Here is a 14,254-nt window from a genome sequence, read left to right as displayed (position 1 = left end):
GGCAGTTCTAGTCAGAAGACTAAAGACTTTAGGGTGACTTAGTTCTTCTGAATCTTAGGACTTCTCTTGTAGCAGAAGTCCATGGTTAGCAGCCAAAAATAGCACTGAACTAGGGTTTCAGATAGCAGCCAGGAAACAAACTTAAAAATGGGTATTAGTGATAGTAAGGTAATAAACATTAATTGAAAATTTCAAACAGTGTTAAGCTAAAGCAATTATTCACATTTGAGTGAGCAGATAATATGTAGCATCTTTTGTATTGTGTGGAAATAAAATGGAAACATTTCACATTCAGATACAAACTTCAAATCTAATGATCTTACTAGACCTTGGAATTCATTACATTAAATAAGGACATAGCATGTTCTTAAGTAACTTCTGTAATGCTTTTTCCACTAGGTTTAATAACAAAGTTACAATTTTTTTTGTAGGATGGAAGAGCAGCGTCTGCTGTTGTAGTTTGTTCTTTTCTGTGTTTCTGTCGTCTCTTCACTACTGCTGAAGCTGCAGTTTATATGTTCAGTATGAAACGCTGTCCTCCTGGCATTTGGCCTTCTCATAAAAGGTACGGTATCAGTCTGTATGGTGTTGTTGCAGCAAGTAGTTATGCAATTATGAATATGCTACTATTTTTACAGGATGCTTTTTAGGAAGATAAATTATTTCAATAGTGTCTGCGTTCGAACAGCAAAATGCTTGGAAAAGTATTTTGGATGTATCATGAGTAGAGAAGGTAGTTCTGGATTTTGTGAGCCCTTAAGTTACTCATGATGTTCTTATCAAAGTGAGTCAAGTATGACCTGTAGTGAAGAAATGTTAGGAATGAAAACAAGGGTATGCAGTGCTTTTGAATGCTCTCAAGTATAAAATCCTCTTCCACATGTGTAAGACTTATTCCATGTTTACTAGTTTATTACAGTAGGTTTTACTGTGTCAGAACAGTGCAAGTTCTGTGGAAAGACCAATAATGATTTCTGTCAATCTTTCTGTTTAGGTCAGAATGCCTTCTGCTTTTTAAAGGAGTGCATGCAGAGATGACTTTCATATACTTTGACAAATGTTTCTTATAACAATAAAGTCTCAGTAGCAAGTGACACTGGTAGTAGGGGTGTTTCCTACAAAAAGGATTAGATATAGAAAGGTGAAAAGTAAGGATTAGTTAAGTATAAATGACAGATTATGCTGTTGTACAGATTTACTTTGAGTATATTTAATGGGTCCCCTAACTTATATTAATGAGAATAAATTTAAAGCCTTTAGGAAGCTTTCAGTTACTAGCTTCAGAACTCGTGTGCAACTTTGATCCGTTATGTGTAAGATACAAAATAAATAGTTCTCCTAGTTTGGTGTTTTAAGGCCTTTGGAAAGAGTGGCTAGTTTGGTTTACAAGTGAATATATGTAAAGCTACAGACCTAAGGCAATGTCTGGAGTTGTCTGGAAGGTGGGACACAGGTGCAGATGAGTTCATATGCAGTGCTGTATTCAACTTTCTGGGCAGTATATTTTTCTGTTGTGATGCAGCCATCAGGCTTTTGCACAGAAACTGTGTTGCTGTCCTTAAATTGAGAGGCTGGCTAGGGATCATAAATATTTCTCCATGTTTCTATTTTCATTTTCCTTTTGTGAAATTCTATCAGATTTGAAAATCCGTTTGCTGGAAGTGCTGTTAAGTCTTCCCAGTGCTTTGTTTTCATTTGTCACTGCTCAGTGGCTGGATATGAACAGAAGTAACTCATCTATGTGTTCACCCATTTTTAGAATTTGGTTCTCTGGCTAAATGAATACCTTTTTGGTTTTGGCAGATACATTGAATACATGTGTGACATGATGGCTGAAGAACCCATTATTCCTCACAGCAAGCCCATCCTTGTCAGATCAATTGTCATGACTCCAGTTCCTCTTTTCAGTAAGCAGCGTAATGGTTGCAGGCCTTTTTGTGAAGTTTATGTGGGAGATGAGAGAGTAACCACTACCTCCCAGGAATATGACAAAATGAAGTAAGTACAGGTTATGATTTGCTCTGAAACAGCACATTATGTTTTTCTAGACTAACTTAAATATGAAGTCTTTACTGTGAGGAGAAACCATGATTTTGCATGTGCCAGTTGAGCAGAAAGCTGCTTTAATGTATGGAACAGCTCGTCTGTCCCCTTTTAGCTGATCTTGAAAGGTAAATCATGGGGAAGAGACAACGTGGTTATAGTAGCAGCTTGGGTCTGTTCCTGCAGAAAGTGAGGATGACGGTGAGGTGGCACAGTGGGCACTGGGAGGCAGAGGTTAGCAAGACCTTCTTGCCTCTCACTCCATGTAGTGTAAACTGGGAAGATTGATCCCTGGTGTACATGTACTGAACTGAACATCATGTCTCAGTCATGGAAACAGTAAGGATCTCCCAGGCATGGTAGCTGTAAGGGGAGTGCTTATTAGCCCCTGTACAGCTCTCGTGTCTGCTGTTGTAGTACAGCACAGGAATTGCAAGTGGTACTAGCAGTACTAGGTGTAGTCAGTCACAGACAGAGGAAAGATGAGAGAATACCAAAGTCCTTCTAGCTTTCCTATAAATCCAAGCCCCGTAAGGAGTTTAATGAATTTGAAGAGAGCAGGAACAGAAAGAGCTGTGGGGTGTTATAATAACATTTTCCCCTCTTTTTCTCTATGTATCACAGCAGTGCAGGTACAGTTTCTGTCTGCACCTTTCTTTGGAGCAGCTTTCTTCATAATATCCTGTCTCTTGCATTTCCCAGCAGCTCCTTGAAGACATGTTTGTCCTATATTTGATTTGAGAACTGTGGGTCTAAATATGTCTGTTGCTGTGCTGTAGGCAACTGTTAATGTTGTTATTTTTAGAGTAGCTTTTAAATTTTAGTCATTTAGAGCAAATTCCTTCTCCATAGTAAGAACTTGAAGCAGATTTTTATGGGTTGATATTGAAGGCCTTGGAGAAACCAAACTAAACATAAGGTAATACACTTTTTTTTTTTAAATGAAATTAACTGTGGTTATGTGTTTTTTCTTCAGGGAGTTTAAAATTGAAGATGGGAAAGCAGTAATTCCACTAGGTATAACAGTCCAGGGAGATGTTCTCATTGTGATCTATCATGCCAGGTCAACACTAGGAGGCCGACTACAAGCCAAGGTAGTGATAAATTTAACAGCCTACATGGAGGATTTGCTTTTTCTTGTTGCAGTTTTGTATCATATTTGTATCTGATCTCATTAACTACATGGCTTTATTTGCTATTCTTTCTTCAAAGAAATGTGTGATGTTTTTATGTACTTGGGAATTCAGCCTTTTCAAGCCTAATAAGTATGTCCATTCTTAGTGCTCTGCATGTAGATGCTTTGGTGAGCATTTCTGGAAATTACTTCAGTAGTGGTAGTTATTACATATGCACGGAAAGCCTCTAGCCGGTTTTTTGAGGCAGTGGTTGTTGCCTGTTAAGTTGCACAACAAGCCAGAATTAATTCTGTACACACAAGCTGCAACCAAAGGAAAAATACCACTCAATAGAAAAGTGGAATTCCAGGGACTGCCTGTACAAAACAGGCTAGAAAAATCCATGTGGTTTTGTACCCTATTTCTAGAGCCAGGCCGAGGTTTTCATAGCTCATTTTTCTTACTGGTCTTTGTTCTCCTAGGGAGAATGCATGTTTCCTTTCTTAATTCAACTATGGATGCAAATGTATTGCAAGATCACAAAAACTTGCTAATGAAGCCTGTCTTCAAATTTCTAATAAAGAAGCATGTGGTTTTTTTCTCCAGATGAGTAATTCAAATTAAACTTGGAGATCCATGTAAAAGATAGGAAGGGGTAGTGCAAAGTTTAGGATAACTTGGAGCATTGTGAAAATTGATCCAGAGGTTCTTCAGACAGTTTCCATACATTCGGGGCAAACAAGCATATTCATACATATCTACTATTACTGAAATAAATGGTTTTCCCTATGGTTTTTCTACTTCATGTGTAGGAAGGTGAGTATCAAATCTTGTCATGTTGCAGAGGTTCAAGACTTTCTTAATGTCCCCAGAGTGCTATGGACCAGATCTTCCAGAACACCCTAAAACTGAAAGCTCAGTGAAATGATTCTCTAATGCACAAAAATAACTAGTGTATGGTGCAAGGTCATCAGTGAAGAAGGCATACAACTGGGGAAAATTCAGCCAAGGTTAGCTTGTACTCCTTGTGCAATCTCAGTTTCACTGATGATAAGGTTTCTTTGATGGTTTCTGTGGCATTTATTCACTGATTGGAAAAGATTAGAATTTTCTCATCCATCTGCTATAACACATAATGCATCAACAGTGTTTGTGATGATCCTGGTTTGGAGCTTTGGTGGAACAATATTCAATATGTCCCTAGTTTTATGTACTCTAAATTGCTCGCTGAAGCTCTCTGCAGAACTCTTATGGAGATCAACCATGGCATTTCAATATTGCTGTGAAGTGCCTAGATCTGAGCACTGTGAATGTCTCCCACTTGCTCACAGTTAATTTGAGAGACAATTTAGTTTATCTTCTAGGAAATGTCTTGCATAGCAAGGGATTAAGAAAACTGATTTAATAGGGTGTTCACGTTTTCATATGTAGTTCAGGGTAGGGATGGATGGATCAGAGAAACTCTCTCCAGTATGTCCATGTCTCTCTTGCGTTGAGGAGCCCAGCACTGGACACAGGACTTCAGATGTGGCCTCACCAGTGCTGGATAGAGGGGAAAGGTCACCTCCCTCAACCTGCTGGCAGTGCTTTGCCTGTTACTTGACTTCTTGTTACGATGTTCAATAAATGCTCATTTACAAGGAAAGCTTTCATAATTCAATTTTATTGTATCATATTTACTGGACTATTATTATATGACTTGCTTTGTAAGGACTGGCAAGACTATTCTACATGTGTTGTAACTGAAGCCAGGGAACAACTACATTGTGGGTTTATCAGTTTGCTGTAATTTGGATTTGTGCAAGACTAGGAGCTACATGAATCTTCTATAGTAGCATTTTCTGGACTCTCACATGCTGATCAGGCATGGGAAAGTAGTTTTTCTGTCAGCAGAAGAAAGAGTTGGGAAGTTGAATGGTTATAATGAATCAGTTTGGAAAAGCCCTATAATTCTGTCTGGGATGAATGGTTGACTTGGAAAGTTGCACAGGAAAAAGAACTCTTTGCATGCCTTATGAAGTGTGCTTTTCAATGTGCTACATTTAAAACTGTTCTGAATGTACTCCTTTATATATGACATATTTCTTGATTAGCGTATTGCACAATGAGTTTTTCTGAGTGTTTGTTACTCAGAAAAGCAACAAAGGTCATGCAATTTCAGCTTCTAGAACAGGTTCTGGAAATATTTAACAGTTTTATAGTCTGAGGTTAGTGATGAGACGTATCTGGTTCAAGGTCTGGTTTCTTTCTGGTAGTAATAGGTTTATCTACGTTCGGTCTTAAACTGCATTTAAATATCTCAAGATAAAGTATACATGGAATTAAACTGAAATGGTAGCAAATACTTTAAATGTTTTAATACTGAAAATACTTTGCATTATATTAAAGGTAGAACACTGTGCATACTGTTCATGTGGATTTATGCAGTTTCCTTGCATTTCTTGTTTTCAACAGATGGCTTCAATGAAGATGTTTCAGATTCAGTTCCACACAGGTTTTGTGCCCCGAAATGCCACCACAGTGAAATTTGCCAAGTACGTTGACACCCTTTTGTAGGAGACTGGAAGAGGTTTTCTTTGAAACTGTTTAACCTGCCAAACCAACATACGGCAGGGGGAGGAAATATAGTCAGTGTAAGAAGTAGATGACCTTGATTGCCATAAGATTCTTTTGTTTTCTCATCTCAAGAAAACTGAAGGTTTTGTTCCTGAGAAAAACAAAATTTCTGTACCAAAATACCACCTGTTTAAAATATGTGGGAAAAGTAAACAAATACAGCCTGTTTTTAAGCCTTACACTGATTGCTTTAAAGTTTTGTTTTGGACTGCAGTGAATTTAATCTAGTTAGCCATCAGTATCAAGAATCTACTTGTATGCATCTTTGCAGGTATGATCTGGATGCCTGTGACATACAAGAAAAATATCCTGATTTATTTCAAGTCAATCTGGAAGTTGAGGTGGAGCCCAGAGATAGACCTAGCTGTGAACAGCCACCGTGGGATAACATGAATATAAAGGGACTGAATCCTAAGATCCTTTTCTCCACTCGCGAGGAACAGCAAGAGATTTTATCAAAATTTGGTAATGACTCTCTTGAAAAACTAGAGAACATGATAAAAGTTTCTAATGTACTTAGTGTTTGAGTCTTTTGTTTCATTTCTGACATTCCTTTAAGTGAAAGAAATTTAAAAGGTGGTTTTTTGTAAATATCACTTAAAAATTTGCATTGTATGAAGGAGTATAAATTATCCTTCAATAATGGATTATAATTATCCTTGTCTTACCTCCACTGTCATTACATTTGCTTGCTTTAAAGCTATGAATATGCTATTTGCAGGGATTTTAGCAAATGGAATTGTGACAGCCAGGATTTGTAAGCAAAATATCTTGAAAGAACTGTATTTGGCTAAACTGGCACCATTATCATTTCACTTAAAATCCTCTGAGCATTCCTCACAAATGGTCTTAACTAAAAATGTTTTTATTGAGGTCCTTCTTATGTATAGCCAAGTAATGCTGTAATTCAATTTCTCAACTTTTCCTAATGTGGTCCAGCAGATGTTTAATTTTTCTAATACTACGTATTCTGTGCGTCATCTGTAGATGCCTGCATTAATTCCAGTTAACGCTGTTCAGTATCTTTCTTCTTCTTCTGGTATCAGTAATTAGCTTTGGCATTTTCATTAAGGCTCTTAAGCCTTCTGTGTGCTTCCAGAATAAAAAGCATGATGGAGATTATTGTGTTGATTTTAGTACACCATACATGAGATCTTAGTCTCTGCTCTTAATATGGTACATCTTAGTTACATTTCTTTTGATACAAGGTAGTTGCTACTGTCTTATTTTTTTTTAGCAGGATGTGTTTGGTTTGTATTATGATTTAGGTCATCTTCTATTTAACTTAGTTTATATAGATTTTAAAAATCCTACTGTGAACACAACTCTCGGCTCGCTAAAGTTAAGGTGTTTCATTGATAATGAGGATCTGTAAAAATTACTCTTACTTTTTTTAAGTCACTTTCATCTGCTGATTGATAAATGAAATGTAAGAGTTTCAAATTCCATGGAAAATATTTCTTAAAACTGATGGGAAGGGAATAGGACAAGAGCAAGTGCTGTGAACTGGTTTTATAAAACTTGCCTTATTAAAATAGAATTTGCACTATTTCATTAATCATGATCTTTCACGTATGGTTTCTGAGACAGTCTGTTTTTTGAGCATCTCTGTAAGCTACAACTGAGTTTGTGGAAGGAGGATGAAAAAGTGCTCTACCAGTTTGGTATTTAGATTTAGACAAACAGCTTTCTCCCAAGCATTCATCCCATTCTTTTCAAACAGTGGATGAACACTGATTAATTTAGGGAGTCATCTTGTTTGCCTTGAGGAAACCTCCTTTTTGAGAGATGATACAGTAGTGTGTAACTCAGCCCAACTCAGTCTTACACAAGAGTCACTCTTAATATCTGATCTCAGTAAAATAAGAAGTGTAAGGAGTAGTTAATCGCAGCACACAGTGTATTACTTAACTCCTTTGAGATGTTTGTTAACAACTCCATGTTCCTCTCTGGCTTTGTACTCTGGGTTTTTTCTATAGCTGCATTTGCTCTTTTCTGATATTCTGTTCCTTATTGCAGATGTTCATAGCTCTTGCCTATTTTAGGGATGGTTGGTACAAGTGAGGTGTTAATTACACTTTCCTACAAATGTAAATAGAATGCTTGAGTGTTTTGCTGTGAGTCTGATGTAATTTAATGTTGAAAATAGTGTCTTACCAGCTTTTGCAGTTGAAACAAAGGTAATAATGCTAATTTCAAATGGGGAGTGGGGGTGGGAGTTTGCCTTTGCAGAGTAGTAGATACTTCAAGACAGTTGTCTTGCTATAGCAATCAGTCTGCAAGTCAAATACCAGCTGCTATGACCAGGATTGAGTTTTAGAAGTTTCTCTCTAAGAGTTCTGGCTTAAAATCTATTTTATAGGGAAACCAGAGCTGCCTAGACAACCAGGTTCAACTGCACAATATGAAGCAGAAGCATCCCAGCTGGAGCAGTCTTCAGAAAGCGCACCTACTGATACAGAATCCCCACACAGCAGTAGTACTGATGCAAATAACTTCTTTCATTCTCTGGACTGGAAAGGTACAGGTTTTCCTCTGAAGTAACTGCTTGTTGTATGTTTGTCTTGTACACCTTCCAGTGAGTGCTTAAGCCTTCTTCTGCAGCAAAAGTAATTACGTCACCAGACCATGAGAAAAAGCTATTTAAAGAGTGAGCTCTGCAGATTAACAAGTAGTCATTCTGCTTCATTTGGATAAACACCCAGTAATGGGTTTTGGTATTGTTTGTAACTTAGATGCTGAGCTAAGTTTTTCTTTTTCTGCAAAAATCTTAACCTTAAAAGTCTGCAAGGAAGCCTTTGCATTCCCACAGCCCCACTTAGGCTGGCTGAGGAGCAGAGGAAAGAAAGTAGGACTAGCCAGTGGGGTCCAGATCAGCATGTATGGACTGAGAAAATGTAACTTTATAGTGCATGTGTAAGTCCTTTTTCTGGGTTCTGCTTTGTTGGCAAAAATGTCAGTAACTGCTTATGCTGTCATTGAATGCTATTGTTGAGTGGAGCAGCAGTTACTGAGTGATCTTCTAAGCTGTAAGTGGTACAATGTCCTGAGGTGAATGGCCAAGTCAGTCTCATTTTGAAAAAATTTGTAATACCTGCCCTTGCAGAGTGGCGAGTATGGTAGTGAGCTACCCCTTTGCCTGCCCTGTACAAAGAGGTGGTAGGCAACAGTTAGTTGTTCTTCCATCAATTCTTTTGTGAGTTTTGATTAATTAAGGATTGATTTCATATGATCTCACTATATAAGTCTGTCTTATCCTAGTTGGCAGAAGAATCCTGGTGATCTAAAGCTGTTATTTCTTTTTATTCAAGATGGAAAAAGTCCAGAAAGTGGAATAGAGGACAGTTCATCTAAAAATGATTGTGTTCAGCTATCTGATGACAGGGAGGAGAGTGATCCTTCAGATGAGGAATTCCCTCCATTTCCAGGTGAAGAAAGTGCAGTAATTATTGATGAAAAAGACTCTATTACTCCAGAAGGAGAGTTGCTTTTTGAAGCCAATTTTGAAGCTCCATCTGCACCGTTACAAAAATCTCTTCCTGAAGAGAATGTAGACTTACTGGGACTAGACTCTGATATTTCACCAGAACAGAAACAACCTATCTCAGAAATAAGCTCTTCATCAAGTAATGCGGACTTGTTGAACAATCTGTTTGTGGGTAATACATCACAGATTTCAGAACAGCCCACTGGAGATCTTCTTGGAGAAGGAACAGATTTCTTTTTCAGCAGTCAGTGTCCAGCTGCTACTCAGAGTACGTCTTCAGCAGCAGCCATGTCTTCAGGTACGTAAATTTAACATCAGTACTCTTCGGCTGGCCAACAGATAAAAACTGCTGCTTGCATTGTGCATAGAAAATGAGTACCATGTTTTGATCGGTACAGTGAAGACATGTTGGTCTATAGCAAGAATCTGCATAGAATAGGTATTTTAGTGCATGAACGAGAGAAATTGCTGTATCGTATCCAGGTATTTTGTTATGTTGCCAATATCCTATTAGCTTTAAACCATGTAAACAGAAAAGTATCAAATTTTGAATTTAAAGGAGATTCAGTATTCTTAAAGAATCCATAGCTTTCCCATACAAATGTTATATGCTAGATCCTTTTCTAAATCCACATGTAAAAAACTTCTCTTGCTAAGGCATAGAATTGTAATAACTTACTGCTTTCTTGCAGTTTTTGTAAAGCAATAGCATTAGATGTGGTACAGAGCTGTGCTGCTTAGGTCAAATATCTGTCTGGGATTTTTGAGTGTTAATCACGTAAGACTGCTAGGCAACTGGAAATCCTGTAGATTACTGTTCAAACCAGTAGGGCAACAATACTGCTAAAAGGTGTTTTCTTGCTGGTTTTACTGATGATGTTGGCAGGTCTGTATGGTGAAGGAGAATGTTACACATTGCTATCTATTTTGGTATTTAAAACAAGGTGTTTTAGTTTAGAGGTTCTGTTCCTCTTACCAATGGATAGTTAGCTCTTGTCACATGACTAAACTTTTGGGAATAGCAATTTTCTGCCTGAAGTTAACAGTAAGATTTTTGGGAATATTAGTCAAATAATCTGGGAAACTGTTACAACGTTTAGCTTATTTGCACAAAGATAATTCATTTGGATTAAAAGCTTTAATCTACATACAGGTGGAAGGTGTTTTTATAGAGCATTTAGGTGATTTCAAATATTTCTTTCTTTTGAAGCAATTCAATATTGAACTTTGTTACTGTGGTCAATAAGGAATCACTTATTTTACCTTTTTTACATAGGCGGAAGTCTATAAAAGAGAAGCTTTATTATTTTATCTTTCTGTAACGATGCCTTTCTCATATGTGCTCCATAAAACACCTGAGCAGTAGTCATGTATGTATTTCAGTCTACCTTTGAATTGGATAAGAGAAAGATAATTGCAGAAGTAAGAATATTTGGCCACTGCTGTGCTTCAGTTTGCACATCAAACTTGTACTTGAGGTTTTGTGTACATGCGATGCTATAGTAAGATAGCTTGGTGACAGTCCAGGGTTTGTTTTTTGAAGTGTTACTGAGTCCTGTACAATGTGGTCGTCACCTCAGGATGTGCTAGGGTACTATGGCAGGATTATTCCTTCTCTTCAGCTTCTGAGTGAATCTGGCAGGAGTCCCTGGGCTCTTGAGGATTTTGACCCTAGAGGGCAGCAGAAACCGGAAGATCTTGAGCCATGATTCCAGCTGACTGTCACATGTTACCCCATGCTGACTATAAATACTCTTCCAATTAGTTTTTTCTTCATTGTGATCACTAGAGACCTGTTGAAAGCCTTGCTTCTGTTGGTTTTCATTCTTGAGTTGACGCGCTTTCTGCCCCAGAGTCACCAATGCCTTCAAGTCAAAGTGGTAGTATGAATGTTTTACTTGATATTCTTTTTAGTAGTTTAATAGTCTGTTTTGTTTAAATTCTTTGGAGATTTGGCATTATAGAGCATTTAACAAATGTAGTTGTTCTGTTTGTATGCAGATGATCACTGAAATTTAAGGTGTCTTACATGGATGAAATTAACAATGTTCTTGAATGCAGCCTTGCTAAGGATTTGTGTTTGAAGACGTAGCTGTTCATATTGTATATGGCTGAAATAATTTTTGTGCCAACACGAAAGTACAGATGTCTAGGGGAAGGCACAGATAGGGACTCTTTGCCACAAAAAATTCTCAGAAGGCTGCTGCAGTTACCAACATGAACTCTACTTTTTGTCTGTCCCCCCAGAGGAGTAAGGCTTTTTCAACTTTCTTTATTCTAAAATTTGTCATAAGATAATTTTGTTTTCTGCTTCTTTTTTAGCTGATCCTTTTGACCCATTCACAATGTCATCAAGTTCAGAGAATCAAGCCCTGTCTGGTCCAGACCTCTTTGGAGACTTTCTTAATCCAAGCTCCACATCTACAGCTAGTACAGTTCCTTCCACACACAGTTCACTTCCGCCTTCTTCCAGCTCAGATTTCTTAAATCTAGGTAAGTGTGTTTCTGGTTTCTGTTTCTCAACAGTTTCTGCTGCTCTGTGCATTTGTCTTTCAGCTTATTCAAGGTGGATTAGTGTCTTAATAGATCCACTTGTTGTGACTGCTGTTTTAATTAGCTCCGTGTTCTGGGAACACAGATACAAAGGCACCAAGTAGCAAGGGTTTCCTGTATAATGTCACGCTAATATTTGAGGCGAGAGGATTTCTAGCATTGCTAACCTTCTGTTAGGAGCTGGAGTTTCCTCTGAGAGCGCTTAGAACTGAGGGTACACAAACACCTGTGAACTTGCTTTCTAGATGGCAGAATGCTATTTTGATTGTATTCAGATTTTAAAGATTTTCTGGAAGCCTTGGAAAAGAAATGAGCAAGTCAAGTTACAGTATAGCCAGTTCTTAAAATGCAAGCTGAGGATAGCTTGGACCTTCTTGACCTGAATGCATTCTGGTAATATGCTTAGAGTATATTATGTAATACTCTAATCTTATTTGTTTCATGTAATTTCTCTGTATTCTTGGTGAAGCCTTTTCTTCATGCATTTATTTTAAAATCTGTTCATCTTTAAACAAAAAGTTTTGTGATATGTTCAGTCTTCCTGTATCTCCATCCTAAGCATGTTATTTCCAAAGTGTTACTAAATAGAGCTTCTAAGCATGCTCATCCTTTAAAGAGAAAAATGGTGGAGTGGTAGAGCCAGAAGTGTTGCTTTATAAATCTGACTTTCAAAGAAAAGTGTGGGTCCTCTCCATAGGGATGGGAGTTGTGGTCAGTCTATAACAGCTCTTCTCTGCTGCTCTTTCATCCCCACACTGTTCCCCTGCTCCTGCGTAGGTCCTTCCCATGGGATACAGTCTTTCAAGGGCATGGGTCTCCATAGCATACAGTCCTTCAGGAACAGACTGCTGCAGCATGGGTCCACCAGGGGCTGCAGCTCCTGCCAGGAGCCTGCTGCTGCTGCATGGGCTCCTCTCCATGGGCTGCAGCTTCATCCAGGGCATGTCCACGTGCGTTGGGTCCTCCACAGGCTGCAGTGTGGATATTTGCTCCACTGTGGTCTTCTCCATGGGCTGCAGGGGAATCTCTGCTATGGCACCTGGAGCACCTTCTCCCCCTCCTTCTCCACTGACCTTGGTGTCTGCAGGGCTGTTTCTCTCACACTTTTCTCACTCTTCTCACTGCTGCTGTGCAGTGGTTTTTACCCTTTCTTACATATGTTCTCCCAGAGGTGCCACCATCTTGGCTGAGGGGCTCAGCTGTGTCCTGCGGTGAGTCTGTTGGAGCTGGCTGTGTCCAGCATGGAGCAGCCAAGGCCTCTCCTCACAGAGGCCACCCCTGCAGACCTCCACTTATAAATTGGAGGTAGTTAGGAATGGTGGTGTCACATTCCTCACCCTGAATCTGGGAGTGTTTTCTTCCCAGACCTTATTGCATGTGGTTTTGAGTTGCCCCTCCTTGTTGGACAGTTGGTGTAGTTGACCCTGCCTCTGGGTGATGCAGTCTGAGTGTCAGCTACAGAGAAACTGGATAAAAAAAGATGCAGTATTTGCCTGGCTGAGATGAGGGCTTCCTTCTTGAAATAAAAGCTAGCCAGCTGATGGCCCCCTCTACCATGTATTTAAGCATTATATTCCAGCTGTGGTTGATTCTGCTGAGAAGATCCCACTTGCTGCTTCCTTCACAACACTTTTTTGTTCTGTCCTATAGATAACAGTAACAGCTGTATGTTTTAGTTACGTACTTGTATAGTTGGCAGTTTTATGCCACTTCTGGTTATGACACTATTGTTGTCACTGCATGAGGTTACTGAACAGATGGTAATTTTTTTTCTGTTCAGTAGAAGATTTGATCAATACTGATCTGTGGAGCATCATCTCAGCCAAAATCTATCTCACTCTAGAGGCAGGGACCTCTGGAGATTATCTAGTTGACCTGCTCAAAGCAGGGTCAGGTAGAGCAGGCTACTCAGGACGATGTCCTGGCTGATTTTTATTATTTCCAAGGATGTGGACTCTACAACCTCTATGGGCAACCTGTGCCAGTGTTCGACTACTCTTACAGAAGAAACTTCTGTTTAAATGGAGTTTCCTGTGTTTCAGTTTGTGCCCATTGCCTCTTGTCCTTCCACTGGGCAGCACTGAGAAGAGTCTGGCTCAGTCTTTACTTATTCCCATTAAGTATTTATACACATTGATAAGATTGCCCACGCCCAGTCCTGCTCTTCTCCAGGTTAAACAATACCAGCATCCTCAGCATGTCCTCATATCAGAGGTGTTCCAATCCCCACAACAGAGAACCCTTTTATGTACTAAATTTAAGTTGGAGAAATAGATAAATACGAATTTCTGCTCTCTAAAAGTGTGCCTGGAACCTCAAGGAGACCACCATCAATGTTCAGCTGTTAGTAACATTTGAGCAAGTACAGAAGAGAAAGAAAAAATATTTTGACATCTGACTTCAATGCTCATTGTTTTATGCTTAGTCTTTCTGATTTTGG

General features: G+C 38.8%; 1 protein-coding gene across 1 annotated transcript in view; it reads left to right on the top strand.

Annotated features, from left to right (window-relative positions):
* Positions 1-14,254, top strand: part of GAK (cyclin G associated kinase) — a 56,590-nt gene that overhangs the window by 25,667 nt on the left and 16,669 nt on the right. Inside the window, exons 10-17 of the mRNA XM_050912488.1 lie at positions 432-565; positions 1,804-1,998; positions 3,020-3,137; positions 5,613-5,692; positions 6,046-6,239; positions 8,137-8,295; positions 9,086-9,559; positions 11,584-11,754. Coding sequence (XP_050768445.1) covers positions 432-565; positions 1,804-1,998; positions 3,020-3,137; positions 5,613-5,692; positions 6,046-6,239; positions 8,137-8,295; positions 9,086-9,559; positions 11,584-11,754 — 1,525 coding nt within the window. The remainder of the gene's footprint in view (positions 1-431; positions 566-1,803; positions 1,999-3,019; positions 3,138-5,612; positions 5,693-6,045; positions 6,240-8,136; positions 8,296-9,085; positions 9,560-11,583; positions 11,755-14,254) is intronic.

This window comes from Gymnogyps californianus, chromosome Z, assembly GCF_018139145.2.
Source record: "Gymnogyps californianus isolate 813 chromosome Z, ASM1813914v2, whole genome shotgun sequence".
NCBI classification, from domain to species: Eukaryota; Metazoa; Chordata; class Aves; order Accipitriformes; family Cathartidae; genus Gymnogyps; species Gymnogyps californianus.
The sequence above is the reverse complement of the archived record's forward strand: the minus strand, read 5'-3'. Positions and strand labels throughout refer to the sequence as shown.